The 20,468-nt window shown below is 34.1% G+C and overlaps 1 protein-coding gene across 4 annotated transcripts in view; it reads right to left on the minus strand.

Annotated features, from left to right (window-relative positions):
- TAFA2 (TAFA chemokine like family member 2) overlaps window positions 1-20,468 on the minus strand; it is a 368,454-nt gene that overhangs the window by 261,605 nt on the left and 86,381 nt on the right. Inside the window, exon 1 of one of the 4 annotated variants that reach the window (XM_081311268.1) lies at window positions 12,992-13,055. The exons of the other annotated variants lie outside the window; for them this stretch is intronic. Within the exon in view, the coding sequence (XP_081167394.1) occupies window positions 12,992-13,005 (14 nt within the window). The 5' untranslated portion in view covers window positions 13,006-13,055. Of the gene's footprint in view, window positions 1-12,991; window positions 13,056-20,468 lie in introns of those variants that run through there. 4 annotated transcript variants of the gene reach the window in all.

Consider the following 20,468-nt stretch of genomic DNA (forward strand, 5'->3'; position numbering starts at 1 on the left):
TCTCTAATTCTGCCTATTGATCTCAGTGGAATTTATGAATATTCTACAGAAATTGTAAAAGGCAGGAAGAAATTGTAGCAAAAATACCTTGAGACCACCTGTGAGGTTCTAGTATAAAGTTGCTCACATTGCTGAAACTCTTTGTGCCCCCCTCATCTCTAAAATAACTGTCCTCTTATCCAGTAAGCAACACAATACATAGTGATTCACATTACATACAAAAAGTTATGATTCTGTCTAATTAATAACTATATATACAAATGGATCAAAATCAGAAGAAACTACGGGGCACATTAATTAACTGCTATTAAGTGATGTTGTAAAGAGGATTTAATACAAATAAAACTTTGAATCAAAAGGGCCTGTGATGATTTAAACCAAACAGCATCACTAGAAAAATAGAGCCAGATGGTTTTATCATCAGCCCAAAGGACCCTTAACCCTCCTACTCCTCCCTCTTTTGAAGACTAACATTTCTTGTCCCTTTTGTCTACTCTATGAGAAAAAAAAATCTTCAGGGGCTGGGAATAGATGGTGAGGCAAGGTAACTGCAGTTAACTAAACTTCCATTGCATTTGCATAGAAACCAGGAAATAGTACTTTGTGTGTTGCAGAAATTTGTAGATTTTATCTCTTGAAATTAAAAAAGGAAATTTTTGATGAGACACATACTTCAAAAATAAAAGGTGCCCCTTAGTTTCCTCTTTCAGTGAGAAAATCGCCTTCTGATAAGCTTTACCCTCCTCCAACAGAAATTCTAACACTTCCCTGAGCACACCACCTCCCTTGCAGCTCTCTCAAGTGTTGACTTTCTCTCACAGTCTTTGTACAACTGGACACGGAATAAGTTAGGTATCCTCCTTCTCATCACAGCCTTCCTCTTATCTCCACAAAATCTAGAATCTCATCTCATCTGATTACATTACTTTCAAACCCTTCTTAATGTTGACATCTGAATTATTTCTATTAATTGCTTGACAATTTCAGCTCCTGCTCACTATGAGTTTCTAAAACATACACCTATCTTAATTTTTGGCCATTTTAATTCACCCATAGATAGTCCTTTTAATTCCCTACCTCCATCTTAATTTTTCTCTAATAATCATATCCTATGCCCTATGTTAGCCACTCGTTCCCAAATCATATTTTTCCCTTATTACCTATAATCCTCCAAAATCCAATTTCCTGTATCTCATCATCTCCTGTCAATTTCCTATCTTTAAGCTCATTCCTTCTGTACCTTAACCTTTCACCACACTTCACCCTTCTGATGTCCTCTGTCCTGCATATTCAGATTAAATTCCTTTAGACATCACCAGAATCCCTTGAATGTATCCTGGAAACCTCCTCTCTCACCACCATCATTTCTTACCTGGATTATTAAGTGAGTCTCCTAGCAAGTCCTTCAGCTTCTATCTTTATCCACTTAAGATCTATTCTCAACATAAAAGCCAGAAGAGTCCTTTGAAAATGTAAACCAGGTTAAGCCATTCTCTTGAATATTCTCACACCTCCAGTTTACCACAGTAAAAATCAAAGTCTAAGTAATGCCTTTCAAAGCCAGCCATGAACTCTATCCTATTATCACTGACTTACCTCTCTACTCCTCATCTCCTCAATCAGGCAGCTATACTGATCTCCTCACTCTTCCTCAATCCTAGGGAGAAACATGCTCCCACCCACCTCAGAGTCTTTACTTTGACTATTTCCTCTGCCTAAATATTCCTGTCCTAGATATACCTCCAGAGCTACTTCTCCTTTGCCTTCTTTTTTTTTTTTTTTTTTTTTTTTTTTATCTCAGCTTCTGAGTAAAACTTTCCCTGAAACTCCACTTAAAACTACATTCCACCACCCTAGACTGGCACTCCCTACTCTTCTTACCCTGCTCTATTTTTCTTTTTATATTGAACTTTTAACCATCTACTATATAATTTTATTTATTGTGTTAATTGCCTCTTCCTTATTTACTGCTCTAGAGTTTATATGCATGAGGAATAAAGATCCTGATCTATCTTGTTTATTTATATATCCCAAATACCTAGACTGATGCTTACTGCATAGTATATAAATAATAAATATGTTTAAATAGTTTAAACACACACCTTTATATGTGACTTGCTGGATTTCAACAGAACCAGAGTCAGACTTGTAAAAACTTTTGGATTCTTCATTTGCAATCTTTCTATAAGGAGTAAGTATGAAAGAATAGAAAATGTCTAATTATCCCATATGTTATAGTCTAAAAGTTGATTTCTACATTTTCCCCCCATAGGGAAAAATAACATGTCCTAGTTGCAGATGCACAAGTCTGTCTACAAAAACATATTTATAGTTATTTTATTTAAAATATTATGTTATAAATAAATAGCAGTAAATAAAGCCAACACATAAAAAGTATTACAAAATACTTTTTTGTAAAAAGTAGTGTTTTATCTTGAATATTAACAATTAAGAGCAGTCATATTCAATTAAGAAAGTGGGAGAAAGAGAGAAACTTTTATATCAGTTTTGAAAAGAACTTCAAGGCCCTTTCAAAGTTCTTAGAAACAGAGTCTTTGTTATGTCTGTTTTCACGTTTCTTTATCTCTGCTACAAGTGGATCAGCATTGCTCTTCATACTTCTAATCCACAGTTAGGTTCTTTTCACCTCTTTTAAATGAAATAAAGGGCGCTGAAAAGGGTGAAGGAGAGCAGGTGTTTCTAATATTACTAGGCAACAGCTGGAAGAGGGAGGAAGCAAAGAGGTGTTAAATAGGAGAAAAATTACTTGAGCTGAAAATAGCTGTATTGTAAAACAGGAGCAAGCATCTAATCTCTGCTCAGACATGAGTAGAGAGGAGGGGAAAATGGTGTCTCTAAGTCTAGTGGGGAATGTGATAGGGTGCAAATTGCCTTTAAGATAAGTGGATGAGCAAGATAACTGTCCAATTAGTGAATCAATGAACAAGCGAATGAATTCATATGTCATGAGTTTACAACTCAAAGGTTGCTTTCCCTCTGGAAAATGAGGTGCTTTGGAGGAAGTATTACTCTATCTCTGACTCTTTTTTTGTTTTTTGGTGGTTAGTTATAACAGCTACCTTTTAAGGGTTCTCAGAAAATTAAAAATACACCTATCATTTTATAAAGCATTCCCTCTTCTTGGTTATATGCCAAAGGAAAGGAAATCAGTACCACATAGAGATATCTGCATTCCCATGCTCTTTACAGCATTATTGACAATAGCCAAGATATGAAAACTATGTTGATGGCTACATGCATAAATAAATTATACCAAAAACAGAAAGAAATTATGTAATACACACACACATACACACAAACACACACAAGTATTATTCAGTCTTTAAAAATAAAGATACTTTGCATTTAAGATAACAAGCATGAACCTGGAGGACATTAGGCTAAGTGAAATAAACAAGACACAGAAAAATACTGTTTAATCTCAGTTATCTGTGCAATTTCATTAAAAAAATCAAATAAATAGAAATAGAAGTGAACACTTGTTCCAGGGGTGGTGGGTAAGGCATGAGGTGTCCTACATGGGGAGATGTAGGTCAAAAAATGCAAAGTCACATTTATGTGGAATGAGTAAGTCTAGTGTTCCAACAATGTACAGCATGATGACTATAGACAAATAACAGTATTGTACTGAATACTAGAAATTTCTTAAGATAATAGAGTTTAGGTGCTGTGTTAGTAAGATTTGCATTGCCATGACCAAAATACATGACAAGAACAACTTGGAGGAGGGAAAGTTTATGTTGGCTCATGGTTTCAGAGATTTAGTATATATTTGGCCAACACTATTGCTCTGGGTCCAAGGTGAGGCAGACCACATGGTGGAGGAGCTCTGCTCCAATTCGTGGCACCAAGGAAGCTGAGAGAGAGAGGAAGGACCGACACAGAAGATGCACCCTTCCAGGGTACATGACCAGTGACCCAATCTACCTACAGTTACCACCTACTTAGTCCATTCAAACTAGGATGGACTTAGTGGGTTACAGCTCTCATAATATGATGACTTCACTCTCAATATTCCTGCAGAAACACAGGAGCTTTGGGGGGGACACCTCATTTCCAAACCAAAACAGAAGCTTTTGCTACCCTCACATACAAAGTTAACTATTTGAGGTAATGGATATGTTACTTTGCTTGACTGTAGTAATTATTTTGTTGTATATATGTATAACAATGTTTTACATTGTTATACATCATTTACATATATATATATATATATATATTGATGACTGAGAAAAAGGTTCTATTTTGGTTTATTGTCTCTAGCTTGGCTTATTCCCTCTTCTAATCACATCTTAAATACAGATTATTGAGGCCTTACCATACAGATATGTTCCCAGAAATTCACATAAAATATAATCTAATTTTAAAATATAGAAAATGAATGTTTTATTTCTCATAATAGTTCTATATCACTTTCTTTCATTTTCTTGCTTACTGACGATTTAATGTAAAATTTCAGCATAAAAATGCTTTCAGGGACCATATCCATCCATATTATAGATAATCTAGACCACTGTATTTGTTCTAAGAGCAGAAAAATGAGATGCAGAGATAGTCAATGTCTGTCTGAAGTCACATGACTACAGTAGAATGCAGGTTCTTTGTCCATCCTGCTTTCTTCCCACTAATCCCCACAAAAATCCAGGCAGGTATTTTACAAATAAGCAAAGTGAGGAGAGAAAGGTCATATACCCTACATTATACAAACAGTAAGTGACCCAATTCAAGTTTGATGCTCTTGCTAATACATCCACTTGCCAATGGAAAATTATGCTTAAAAAGAAAAGACCTATGAAGTAGATAATCTACCCTCAGAAAAAAAATCTACTTATTAAACTTTGCATTTAATTATTTTCTTTTCAAGCTCTACTACAACAAATAAACAAACCTGCTATCATTTTCTGAAATACAACAAATGCTCATAGTAAGGATTTATTATATTTTTTCTTCTCACTGTATAAAAACTACTGTCAATTTCTCTTAGATTGTTTGGAACAGTATTAAATCTGGCCTGATGATAGGAGTATTGACTAGATAATCCCTTCAATTTTGACGATGTTTTTGGTTTTTAAACAAAATGCTGATGTAAAAATGTATCATTCTTGCAGGTTATTTTTTTTCTTTAAACCTTCCTTTCCAATTCATCAGTGCTTTTTGTTGACAAACAGGGTTGTGAAGCATGCCCTCTGCTGGTAAAAAGGAAAACAGTCACTACTTTTCAAATTCATGTGAATATCTAGTACCTAAAGATTTGAAAAATACTAAACTACAAATAACTGATTTTTAAAATAACCTGCCATAAGTACTTAAATTGGGAATAAAATGAGTTTACAAGGCATAGAACCTGAAACTGAAGGATGGGATTTATATTTAATTCAGCATTTTACATTTACTTTGCTACTAACTGAGGTCTAACAGAGGCTACTGCCAGGGGAAAAAAAGGAAATCACCCTCAGACAGATGGAGCCCTGTCCCCAGTTTTTTTTAACCATGGTTTACCAAGCACACTGTCAATGAAATTTATCAATTTCAAAATATCAATTGTAATCAAGTACACGATTGTGTAAATGAAAATCATCAAATTCAGTGACCAATACCTCTTCTCCCCACTCATTTTCTATCACAGGTCTATAATAAATTTGCATCAACCTTATAAATATCTGCTTACAAGGCAAAAAGAGAAGTTCTAGCTCATCATAGATGTTCACTACAGGTTACTAAATTGTGATCTATAAACTTCGCATAATATTATTTATCTTAAATAACTAAGTAGACAATACATACTCCTTTTTATGGAGTTCTGGGGATCAGGTCTTGCCCATGAGCATGATAGACATGGAAGAAAACTCTGAGAAGAGTGATGAAGATCCATCCTACTTGCTCTGTCACCTGCCTCCTCTCCTACCACTCCCCTCCTCTGCTCTTTTTGCTCCAGCCACACTGACCCCCTGCTAATCCTGAAGCACACTAAGCACATCATTCCCTGGGAAAGGTTGCTGCTGCATTTGCTAACCGCATGACTACAGTGTGCATAGTTACCCACACAGCCTGGCTCCAGAGCTCATGTAGAGCTTTGTGCAATGTCCCCACATCTAAAGGATGTCCCCTTATCACCTTACAGAAAATTACTATATCCCTTCAACCTGCTTTGTTCTTAATATGTATCTCTTCTTATTTTTACAGTGATTTTGTTTTGTTATTGTTATGCTTCGGATATGAGGTGTCCCCTGAAAAACTCATGTGTGAGACAATGCAAGAATGTTCAGAAGGGAAATAATTGAAGTATGAGAGCTATAACTGAATCAGATAATTAATCCACTTGAATAAACTAACTGGATGGTAACTGTAGGCAGGTAGGGTTTGGTTGCAGGAAGTAAGTGACTGGGGGCATGCTTTGGGAGGTTATATTTTGTCCCTGGCACCTTGTTCTCTCTTGCTCAGCTTCCAGGCTATAATAAACTAAGCAGCTTTCCTCCAACACACTCTTCCACCATAATGTTCTGCCTCATGTTGGGCCCAGAGTTATAGAGTTGGCCAACCAAGGACTGAACCTCTGAAACCATGAGCCAAAATAAACTTTTCCTCCTCTGAGTTGTTCTTGCCAGGTATATTGGCCACAGTGGCACAAAGCTGACTAATATATGATAGTCCATATAGTCCCACTAGGAAGCAAGTTTTGTGAGACAGAGACTTAACTCATTTAGTTCACTACTCTGTTCACAATGACTGGAGGAATAAAACTGGTTCATAATAAGTGAACATTTAATATATTTGTTGAATGAACAAATCAATGAATGTATCAGGAAGATTACAGAGATAATTTCTGCTTAGAATGGAAGCATAATCTAAGATTTCTAAGGCCCCAATGCTCTCATGTTATAAAGAAAGGTCATCTTGAAAAAACATCCTCTACTCCTTATTGCTACAAGCTTAATTTAAAAACTCATCTCATAAGTTTTTGCAAAAGAATAAGTATAAGCAAATCAAATAAATTTGGGGGAAATTATGAAAAAATTTAATTAGATAATTAAATTTATTCAGTGCACTACAATGTAAAATTTTCTTTCTCCTGAATTAATGTCATTTGCTTTTGTTCAAACATTGTAAAAAACTAAACTGCAGGAGCTAAAAAAATAATCAATAAAGTACCACATCCATGGAAATGGTTAAGATAGTTGTTAAATATTTCATATAGTTTCTACTCTTTTTCACATTTAGTTTAAAATAGAATAATGTTTTTTAAGAACTAAAAAAGAAAAGCAGTAACAGAAAAATGTTAATTGTGTGAGCATATGCTAGTACCTCCTTTTTTTAAAATTATAACACTGCCAAGTCCTATTAAAATTAAAGTATTTTAACACAGCATCACACACAAGAACATCTTATAAGCCTGATCCAAAAACTTCATGCCTAAAATTCCTATGAAGAAATATGATATTCTGTTCAAACTATAACTATTATTAAACCCAACTTTGGGATGAACACATTTGAGGTCTACTGGTCCTGGCTAAGGAATTAGCAAAATAATGAAATTGTTAACCTGTCCAAATATTCTTAGCTGGATTTCTGGCACTGCTATCTGTCTGGGTGCATCAGGATTACACACAAGAAAAATGATTGCAGTCATTTGTTGTTTTGAAAAATGTCTGACACTATTTTATTGCCAACATTTTAGGCCTCATATTGCACATGATGAGAGAACTGACCTTTGAAAGAAAATTGTGGGGTCAAATAGAGAAAAATCAAATGACAGAAATTTATAGAAAGAGGACTGTTGTTGCAATCATACTTGGATCATCTCAAATAACCAACTTTTCTAACTAGTAAATTTTTGTTATTTGATATGCTTCTCAATGAAACTCTCCCATTCAAGTATACATTACACAAAGAAAAAAATGCCTTAGCACATATAATCAGCTTTAAAAAAACAGCAAAGCTTTGGAAATTTCAGTATCTAGTCATACATTGAATAATCATATTAAATGCATAATTTTGGATCTCCCTAGCATTTTGTAAAATAAATTATTTAAGTAAATTATTTCAAAATCAATTAAATAAATTTTGGGGCTACCATCAGACCAAAAGATGATACAGGTTCCCCTTGAATCATGAAATCATCATGTTTTCTTATACCCATTTTCTTTTAGTGATATCAAAAAACAGAAGAGAAGGCTCAAGATCATTTGATGTGTGTCTTAATTTATTCACTTAGTAATCATTTCTTGAGTGTCTATTTTGTGCCAGGAATTAGTAGCTACTTGGAATTTGAAGATTATACATAGTTGATAAAATATATAACACAGCAGAGAGAACTTCTAATTTGGGAAATAATATTACTATCAGGAAACTTTCCCCAAAAAGAGAGTCAAAATCAGCCAAAAGCATTTAATATGAAGCACTTCAGAGGCACTCAATCTTTCCAGATTAAAATATATATATATATATATATATATATATATATATATATATATATATATATATATGATCATGTGAAACTCTGGTATTATTTCAAATGACTACACCCATCAGAAGTGATACACTATGTTATTCCATTCATTTATCACCACTAGAAAGTAATAAACAATTCCTTGTTTTTTAGATGAGGAAACCAAGATTCTAAAAATCTGGACATATACAATGAATGAGCAGATCTTAGATCTGAACTACAGATTCATAGCTCTTAGCCCATGCTTTTTCTCATTATATTAATTTTCTCTGACCATGTAGAATAAACTTATCATCCTTCCCTTTGCAACTTCAAAGACTTATGGGAATGTGTTAATAACAAAACAGTGTGTTCAAACAACTCAATGTCCTTTGAAATTGCCCCCAAATAGCTCTTTCAGGAGCATAATAATAAAGGGAAATAGTCAATTAAGATAGTCTCATTATAACATACATAAATGTGGTTAAGAAACACCATTAATGTTATATTTTAATTCTATATGTTCCTACTACCTATTTTTCTAGCATTCAAAATATCAACATAAAAACACTAATTACAGGAGGCTGAGACAAAAGGATTGCAAGATCAAGTCCAGCCTCAGCAACTTAGCACAGCTCTAAGCAACTTAGCGAGACCCTGTCTCAAAATAAAAAATAAAAAGGGCTGGGGATATGGCTCATAGTTAAGTGCCCCTGGTTTCAATACCTGTTACAAAAAAAAAAAAAAAAATATATATATATATATATATATATATATATATATATATATATATATATATATATATAAATTAATGGCGTAAAACAGCTATTGAGCTCTTGGACTTGCATACAGTAGACCAAATGTAAAGCCCCAATCTTCACTGCACTCCTTTCTAAGCCTCACTTAGGCTGTTCCATCTTTAAAACTAGTGAATTCTTGTTATTTGATCATAACAAAGTTAGAAGTAACCAAGCTAGAACTGACAAAGCTATAACTGACCACATTTGTAAAATGCTTGGTGAACTCTCAGCAAATGAATGCAAATAAATCATAGTCACTATTCAGAATCTTATAAGAATGTTTGCATTAAGTAAATTTGTGACACTTGTTTGTATTTGATCTCCAAGTGTTCTTAAATCATTTCATAGGGCATTCTCAATATACCTGTCAAAACCTAGATTTTTCTAAGGCCTAAACAGTCACATCCAGTAGACATTAATAAAAGTGATTTACTGGTAATGAACTCCAATCTACTGATAAACACTAGTACATTGAGAATTACCTGTAAATGTTAAGCATCTAACTGGCACATTACTCCACATTAGATAAAAGTCCATAGTTCTCTTAAGGCAAATATAGAAAACAAAACATTTTTTCTGTAATAAAACTCCTTGTCACTTTTATTTTCCTTTAGGTGAATATATAAAATATTGAAACCAGTGGGAGGCATATATATCATCTTTCTCATATTTCAGCATTTCTAAAAAAAAAAAAAAACAGACTTGGTTTTTAAAAGAGTTTTGTTGTTGTTGTTGTTGTTGTTGTATAACTTCTGTAGATGCTTTGAAAAGAAACAAAGGTGCCAATGGTTAGAAAGAGACATTTCCCATTTTTATAAGGACCTTCAAATTCCATTACTTACATACATACTGAAATTTTCTCAAAGCACAAAAGTATTAAAATCTCTACAGGGGTTAAACAGTATCCAGACTATTTCATCTCATACTTTCCTTGTCTTATTCCTTAGAGTACCCTATCAAAACAAATGCTTGGAAATTTAATGGGAAAGAATCCAATCTAAAACATTGTACTCAAAATTTATACTTACCAATAACAAATAGAATTAGAATGTTTTCGATACTAAAATACTGCCAAATATTTCACAATACAATACACTCAGAGGAGAAAAAAATAAAATCCTCTTTTCCAGATTATTGCAAAGTTAGGCAAAAGTCACAGAAATCTAAACACTGGAGGAAATGTAATTTGCTGAAAATAACATAAGTGCACTCATGCTGCGGACAAACACCACCCTGAAATTTGCTCAGTTAACAAAAGAGTTCAGAGCCTCAAAGCACACTTAAACACCCTACTTATAAAAAATGCTGAAAATCAATTCCTTGCCCAAGAGGAATTCCCAGCCTCATATTTAAAAATCACAAAAGTTCACAAGGGGAACATTTAGATTATCATTATCGGCAGATGATATCCAGCAAATTTACCCCATTATTGAGCTTTTGCAGTCTATGGCCACAAAATCATTGTAAATTCAGCAGGATAGGCTGCTTAAGAAGGATTAGTTTATCAAACAATAAATGAGGTTGAATTTTACTACATGGTAATCAGTGAGATAAATTCAACCTTTGTAGCTTATAAATCTGTGGTATTTACCATAAGGGCAGCACAATAGAAATCAATGCCTGCCACTACCCACCCACAAATCTCTAATCATTGCATGTAAGAAGAGGTTTGAACTAATGCATGATCAAGTAGAACACAATTTTCCTGGTTAACGTATTTTAAAAGTAAGTGTGTTCATCAACACACAATGAGAAAAAGGAAATAAGACTTCCTGCTGCTAATGGATACCATTTGAGACTTAAGTTAATAGTAAGTCTCAAAATTCCAATATCTAATTCTTCAGACAAACACTACACCCAGATATTTAGCACCACACACGTCATCGTCACACAGCATGGTGGCTCTGTTGGATTTACTCTATTATAAAAATCACCCTTATTACCAGTCCAATGCCACAGTGTGAGTAATGAACTGCATTGTAGGTTGTAAAGGATCACTTAATGAACTGCAATAATATGAAATTGCTTTTCAGTGGAATGTGTTGAAGTCAGGTTGCTCCACTTAATAATCTACCTTATTCACTCAACTGTTCAGTCTTCAAATCATGACCCTCTAAATAGCTCGATACTGTGAAAGACTCAATATATAAATATGACAAATTGGTTTTAAGTTAAGCAATAGTATAAGGTCATGTTCAAATATAGCAATAATCAAAAGCCAAAGTATCATTATATATTTTCAATAACTGATAGAATGGCAATAGGTTAACTTATTAAACCTATCCAATTGGTCTCAACAATTTACAAGGTGGGAGTTAGTGGTCTCGTCCTCAACTTTCCATAAATACTTACTGGTATGTTCCTTAAATACTTGATATCTGATTGCTGACTTAGTGAAATACTATGGAACAAATTAACCAAATCTTTAAAATACATTTTTTTTTCCAAAGGGTGGTATGACTTTCCACAAACATTAAGTCAAACAACTATGGGTATTACAAACCTTAATTCTATCTTTAAGCACCAAAAGACAAGGAATTATAAATTTACTCCTCAAGAACACTGTGTAACTTCAGAATATTAGTGGGCCAAATAAGTCAGCAAAACACCAATACTTAGACCCAGTCAAACAATCTACTAACAACATTGCTCAGTCATTTATTTTGTTTGCAAGCTGGAAAATATTTAAAATCTGGTTCATTTTAAGATACTTTTTTATCTTGGCAAAATTAAGTATACCATAAAATGACAAAGCCAGATTCAGTGTGTATTAAATAGACTATTAAATATGAAGTGTTGGACTGCGTCTTTCCACATTAATTGCTTACTTTGATAACCAGTCAGATTTGAAAACTGCTAGTGCTGGCGTACAGAACTCCACAAAGCTCCCAGGATGGGACATAAAACCTCCTTCAAAAGGCCATGTATTTCATCTTTGAAGAGCTCTATCAGTAAAATCTTCCATGATCCATCTTCTAAAACAGTGTATCCTAGTACCTCTTCAAGCCTTTCAAACAAGTCCTCTTCTCTCCTGAATAAGAGTATACCTCTTCACAAATATAAGAAGTCATCATGTCTGCAGTCCCATCAGTTTAAAGCCATCTGCCCATTCTTGGTCTTTCTGGTACCATTCTGTTTCCTTCTCATAATTTACAACTAATATTTTTCACTTTGTGCTCTCCACTAGAATGCTCTCTGTGAGTTCAATAATTGTGTCTATTTTGTGCATCATTGTCCCACTCAGTACCTAAACATAAGTAGTGTTCAATTTGATGAATCAGTTAAAGAATAAATAAATGATCTGGATGCACAGACTCTTTATTTTTTAATCACCATAACTTATTTCCCAAGAGAAAGCTGTAGGAAAAGAATAGAAGTGCCTGATTTAGCTATTCTCCCACTTTGTAGAAGATCTCAATAAATGATTTTTAAATAATTTTCAGCTTTGAATGAAGAGCAGCAGCATTTGTTCATTCTATGGATATATATTGATTTTCCACAAAGTACAAACAAAACACCTGACACTAGTGACACAGTACTAAGCAGAATACATACAGTTCTTCCCCTTGTGATGTGATAATGAAATTTAAGAGGTTACTACACAGAGAAGAAAAGTAGAATATTTATTGCAAAACAGTTGCATTAAGTTTACATCCTTGCATAGATGTGGCAGTGAAACATCAATTCCAATAATCAGGGAGTAACCACAACAAGGAAAAACAAAAGATAGTAGACCTCAACTTACACCAGGAAACTCATGGAGTTGTAAAACAAAAGCGCAAGTAGTCTGATTCATAGATAGAGGAAAGTGGAATGGTGGTCGTCAGGTTCTAGGGAAAGAGGAGAATGGGGACTTGGTGTTTAATGGGTATAAAATTTCAGTCTGGGAAGATGAAAAGTTTTGGAGGTAGATGGTGGGAATGCTTATACAACAATGTGGACATATTTAATGCCACTGAACTGTACACTTAAAAGCATAAAAATGGTAAATTTTATATTTATGAATATAAAATCTTACCATGATTTTTTAAAATGCCACACAGGGCAGTTATACTTTCAGTTTAGTAGTTATTTATCATGCAGATGTACAGATCTGCTGTTTACCATGCACTTGTACATTATGCCCATGTTCAGAACTCCTTGAGTTTGAGTTCCATACGCACAAACTAAAAGAAAAACCACCAACACCAGGAACTTCAGGTGAAGGAAGACAATTGCATTTGACAAATGATGTATCATTATGTGAATAGCAATAAACCTCAAGAGCACTGACAGCTCATTTTTTACTTAAATTCTTTTTCAGAAAAGCTCTCCAGGACTTGGAGACTTGGTGATTTTTTTTAATTCTATCACTTTCAAAACATACACACATGAAAATTTATCCTTCAAGTTAAAAAGCTTAACTTTGAAAACTCCCAGGACAGAAACCAGTAGGAATTACTTCAGGATGAAACTGGGAAATACCAGCAAAGCTAATGAAAACGTTAACTTTGCCTGAAAACTCCAACTGCTCTCAGTCTGTTCTTTATACAGGCACCAGAGAAACAAAGATTAAAATCAAGATGCAGGTGGCATATGACAAGGAAAAAACTCCTGTTCTAATATAAAACACAGAGCATACTATAACAACTTCCTCTGAGTCCCCAGAATCAACCATCTTGCCAATCATTCATATAAATCGCAAAACCAGAAATAGTGTTACCACCAAGCCACTCACACTGTCAACAACATTTATTATTGTGTGTACATAATACTCATGAATGATATATAAAAAATAATACAAAAGAAAAAGGCCTTTGTCCTTTGTCTTCCAAGAACTCATAATAGGAAGGATAATGATTCATAGCATAAATTTTGGCCAAGGAAGTTGAACACAGTGATGAAAAGATATGGCTTCAGAGTGAGACAGATTAATGAGTTAATTCCAGATCTACAACTTTTAGCAGCATGACCTTAAAATTACTTAGAGGATATCATGCACTAGGAAATATGGTCCATATTCTATCCCAGTTAATCCTCCCAAACTTCACACATTAACATTATTTAATCTTTCTAAGCCTTCATTTTTTTGGCGGGGGATGGGAGCAATTGACACCAAACTGATACCATTGTTTTGAAAGCTAGATGAGTTATTGTGTAAAAATAGCCATCATACTGTTGATTCTTCGTGAATGAAAGCTGATACTTTCACTTCATCATTACACATTTATAAGAACAGCACATATCTGGAAAAGTTCATCTAAAATAGCATTTTCGATAGCACTACTTTTTTATACATAGTCTGAATTGTAAACAATTCCTTGGAAATCTGGGAATGAAATACCATGTGACCCGGCTATCTGTCTCCTTGGACTATACCCAAAGGACTTAAAAACAGCATACTACAGGGACACAGCCACATCAATGTTTATAGCAGCACAATTCACTCAGCTAAACTGTGGAGCCAACCTAGATGCCCTTCAGTAGATGAATGGATAAAAAAAATGTGGTATATATACACAATGGAATTTTACTCAGCAATAAAAGAGAATAAAATCATGGCATTGGCAGATAAATGGATGGCTTTGGAGAAGATAATTCTAAGTGAAGTTAGGTAGCAGAATACAACAGTTACTAATAGGGCATTATGTAAAATTGTGGATGTGTAACCGACGTGATTTTGCAATCTGCATTTGGGGTAAAAAATGGGAGTTCATAACCCACTTGAATCTAATGTATGAAATATGATATGTCAAGAGCTATGTAATGTTGTGAACAACCAATTAAAAAAAATGCCAAATGTTTTCTCTGATATAAGAAGGCTGACTCGTAGTGGGGTAGGGAGGGGGAACATGGGAGGAATAGATGAATTATAGATAGGAAAGAGGGGAGGGAGGGAAAGGGTGGAGGCAGGGGATTATCAAGGATGGTGGAATGTGATGGACATCATTATCCAAAGTACATGTATGAAGATACGAATTGGGTGTCAACCTACTTTATATACAAACAGAGATATGAAAATTTGTGTTATATATGTGTAATAAGAATTGTAATGCATTCCACTGCTGTGTATTTAAAAAAATAAAATCCATTTTAAAAAAGGTAAAAAAAAAAACAAGACAACGCACCTGGTACTGAAACGTACATAAAGACAGATGACACAATTTCTATGATAAAGGAATTTATAATCCAAAGGGCTTATAAAATGATAGATTCTATCTTATAATTAAGGCAGCTAATCAATGGCCTAAGATTGGGGCATGTTGTAAATTTTCCCTGTTCTGAAGTTATATTCAGTTATATACTCCATCACTGGTTTTCCTCATAATTGTAAGATGGCTTTTTTCCCTTAAAAATATGATTTTATACAAGGTAAGTACTAGGTAATTTCACCAAAGCATGACTGCTCTTGTTTTTCACATTAGTGTGGTACATATTTCATAAACACCTGTATCAATTGAACACATGATGATTTCCAATCATCAGTATGCAATTCACTACATAAAAGAAGACAGCAGCCGGCATTCAAACATTCTGCTTATAATAACAACCTAACCAACCACTGAAACTCACTACTATCTGTTATAATTATCAAAATGAATGAAAATAAGTAATCAATAATAAGAAACTTCTTATTAATCTCACATAGCATGTGCTTTCATTTCCAAGTGAGATTTCCCAAGGTATTTATGGTAAAATCTACCTAGAACATTGATCTCAATTGAAAATCTTACAGTTTGGGAGAATTCAGGAAATTTCCCCATGGAAGTGGGGAGAAATAAGATATAAGGTACTGGATATTTCTGCAGTAAATGAGTATTGAGCATGTATAAAATATCTAAGGAAATTTATAACAGGCACTGTAATTAATGAGAATTACCAAATGCCTCTTATATCTTCCAAGGTAAATTCTATCAAAGCATATTTTTGGAAGCAGTTAACTTGCTAAGATAACATAATCATTAGTCAAAATCCATTACATTTCATCATGAAATATTCAGTATTATCACTGTCCTTCATCTTTCCAGGAAAGAATAACAATACATGAATTCAGTTAAGTGGTATAATCATGCACACAAAAAATCAAGCAGAGGTTTAAAGACAATAATTTTTAATACATCTAGAGAGTTCAATTCACCTAAGCAGTTGAATAGCCTGCCTTGAGAGGCTCAGCTCACCATGGCAGCAGAAAGGCAACCCTTCCCACCCATCCTCAGTTTTGGAAAGCAGATAGATACTCCATCCTGAGCAGATGAGCCTCAAAGTCCCCCAGAAAGCTCCCAGGCATGCCTCAGACACTAATGGGCCCACTGATGTGATCTGGCTCCGAAATGGCTCTCAGACACTGACAAACTCCCCACACTCACTAGTGGGCACACTAAATCAATGCCACTTGGAGTCGCCATGGGACCCCACCCCCACATGACCCATGAATGAACTTACCCTACCTAAGACAGCTATATCCCAGCTAGTGAAGCTTTGAACAGACATCTACAACATAAACCACTGACACAGTCTCAAGCATCATAAACACTTATTTTTACTGAAGACACTAGTGGCCATTTTACTACTACCCACCTGGAATCAAACCAGCACAGCACAGTCTACCTACCTAACACCCTAGGACACATCCTCAGGAGAAAGTTTTATACTATGAAAGCCACTTTATAAAATTGTTAGAGACAAGAGATGCACCACATAGACAAATATCAATGTAGGGACACAGAAGCATGAAGAATCTGGATAACATAATGCCTCCAAAGGAACACAAAAACTCTCTAACAACAGAACCCAAAGAAAAGGGTATCAACAAATTGCATGAAATTCAAAACAATGACTTTAAGAAAAGTCAAAAGGGTAAAAGAGAATTCAGACAGATAATTCAGTGAAATTGGGATGACAATTTATGATCTGAATGAGAAATTCAAAAGAGAGATATCATTTAAAAATAGAAGTCGTGGGACTAAGGAACTCAATAAATGAAATTAAAAATGCAATTGAGAGGCCCAATATTAGATTAGTTTAGACAGATAAAAGCTTCTGAGTTTGAATAACCTGATCAGATTTTTTTTTAAAGGAGGAAAATTATTTTAAGGAATGAAAAGACTTATGGGACATCATTAACAAATTTTTGTATGATGGGTATTCCATGAGGAGATGAGAAAGGAAAAAGCAAAGAAACCCTACTAAAAACTAAAAATAAAAATAAGCTGGGTGCAGAGGCACAGGCCTGTAATCCCAGGGGCTCAGGAGGCTGACGAAGGAGGATCATGCTAAGCAACTCAGACCCTGTCTCTAAATAAAATACAAAATAGGGCCTGGGATGTGGCTCAGTGGTCGAGTGCCCCTGAGTTCAATCCCCAGTACCAAAAAAAAAAAAAAAAATAGATGGAAGCTTTGCAAATCTTGGGAAAGATATGAATTTCCAAATCCAGGAAGTTCTAAGGACCCCTAATAGATTCAACCAAAATAAATCCTCTCTGTAGAACATTATAGTGAAACTGTCAAAAGTACAAGACAGAGAATTCAAAAACAGCAAGAAAAAGCAATTATGTCACATTTAAGGGACTAACTACGACTTCTCAGCAGAAATTCATAGTTCAGGAGGAACAAAATGATTTATTCAAAGTCCTAAAAGGAAAAAAAAATAGTCAACCAAGAATATTACAGCCAGCAAAGGTATCCTTCAGAAATAAGAAAGAAAGAAACTTTTTCCAAGACAAAAAAAAAAAAAAAAAAACTGGAGGGTTCATCCCTTTCTGGCCAGCCAAACAAGAAATGCTTAAAGGATTATTACACTAGAAGCAATAAGTAATAACTACCATCATGAAAACATGCAAAAGGACAAATAGAAACCAAAGATGAGTAGCAGTAACTATGCTTGCCAGACAAATTAGACTATAAGCCTAAAATTGTAAAAAGAGACAAAGATCACTAAATAATGATAAAAAGATCAATTTGACAAAAGAAAATAACAATTATATATATATCCATACCCAAACACCCAAACTGGAGCACCCAATTATATAAAATAAATGGTATTAGAATTTAAAAGAGAGATAGACTCCAACACAGTAAGTTTTGGAGACTTCAACACATGGCTGTCATCAATGGACAGATCATTCCGACAAAAAAAAAAAAAAAAAACATCAATAATGACAACCAAAAAAGAAAAAATTGTCAGATTTAAACTATTATGTAGTCCAAATGGACCTAACAGAAACTCATAAAACATTTCATCCAATAGCTATAAAATACATATTCTTGTCATCGGCACATGGAACATTCTTCAGGATACAACATGTGGTATAGGCCACAAAAAAGTTCAAAAAAAAAAAAAAATTGAAACCATAGCATGTATCTGTTCTGACCACAATGGAATAAAACTAGAAATCAACATAAAGAAGATATTTTAAAATTGTGCAAACATTTGAAAATTAAACAACATACTTTTGAGTCACCAATGAGAAAATGAAGAACTCAAAATTAAGAAATTTAAAACTTTCTCACACAAAAAAATGAAAATGGAAATACAAAATCCCAAAACTTAGCAAATATAGCAAAGCAGCACTTAGAGGGAAGTCTACAGCAATAAGTGCCTGTATCAAAAAAAAAAAAAAAAAAAAAGACTTAACAATTTAATGATGACATCAGTGAAAAAGGTAGAAAATCAGGAACAAACCAAACCAAAATGAGTAGTGGGAAAGAAATAAAGATCAAAGCAGAAACAAATGAACTAGAAACTAAAAAATAAGGACAAAAGATCAATGAAGAGTTGGTCTTTTCAAAAGATAAATAATATTGATAAATCTTCCTCTAAACTAATTTTAAAAAGAGAGAAACCACATAAATAAAATTAAAGATTAAAAAGAATTTTATAGCACAGAAATACAAACATCCATTAGAGATTATTATGAATAACTCCATGCCAACAATAAGGAAAACTTAGAAGAAATTAGTAAATTTCTAGACACATGTTACCAACCAAAATTGAACCAAGAGGATTTAAAAGCTCTGAAAAAAAAAGCAATAAATAAGTAATTAGATTGAATCATTACTAATAAGTCTCCCAGCAAAATAAGCCCAGAACTGAAGAGCCTCACTGTTCAATTTTACCAAATCTTCAAAGAACTAACACCAACTCTTTTCAAAGTGTTTTAAAGAACTGAAAGGTAGGGAACTTTTCAAAACTCATTCTTTGAAGTCAGGCAACAGCTATTCATGCAAATTTTCTCACTGAGATTGAAAATGATTTCAGTGAAAGCAAACTCCTTTATTCACTTGTCATTTATTTATTCACACATGTTGACTGAGCATCGTCTCTTACTGGACATTTTGCTAAGACAGGGATTGGCAAATAACACAGAGGCCAGAGTTTTCCACAACCTGTTTTGTGTTGCCCAGGAACTAAGAATAGTTTTAATATTATTAAATGGATGAAAAATAATCAAAATAAGTACAATATTTCATGTTATGTAATTATATAGAATTCAAATATCAATGCCCATAAATAAAGTTTTATTTGAATGCAGTCACATTCATCCTTTTGCATATTACCTGCAGTTGCTTTTGTGACACATGGCAGAATTAAGACATATTTCAACAGAGGCAGAAAGTCCTGAAAAGCCTAGAACATTGAATAAAACAGAAAAGGTTGCTTATTCCTATGCTAGAAACGAAGAAAACAGAACAAGATCTGATGTGGAGACTGACAAAGAAATAGACCACACGACTAGCGCGATAAATACAAGGGTGCAGATAATCCCTTGATATTGTAGGAGCATACAGCTGAGACACACAGCCCAAATTGTGGGGAAGAACTGTGAATAAGGAAAAGCTTCTGAAACTGGACTGGATGAAATTTAGAGACCAAAATGAAGGACCTTACGTATCATACTAAAGATTTCAAATTTTATTTTGAAGGCAATGGCAAACCTTCATTGGGTTTTAAGAGGGCCTGTGGCTCTCCCAGTTTTATATTAGAATACCCATGCTGGCAGAAATGTATCGAACTGTACTTGATTCCTTTTCCTGGAACAGTAAACAATACTGGGATGTCACTATTCTTGCTCCAGGAATAACTAATAAGCATTCTTATCAGGCAATCAACATTCTTATTCATTTTTCCCTCTTAATAAAATAGTAACAATAATAGCTGGTACTTAATGAGAGTTACTGTGTGCCAGGCACTTGCCAATTGTTTTAGTTGCATTAACCCATTCAGACTTCAGTCATGGAATGGT

Source organism: Spermophilus citellus (assembly GCF_964194105.1).
Source record: "Spermophilus citellus genome assembly, chromosome: 10".
NCBI lineage: Eukaryota > Metazoa > Chordata > Mammalia > Rodentia > Sciuridae > Spermophilus > Spermophilus citellus.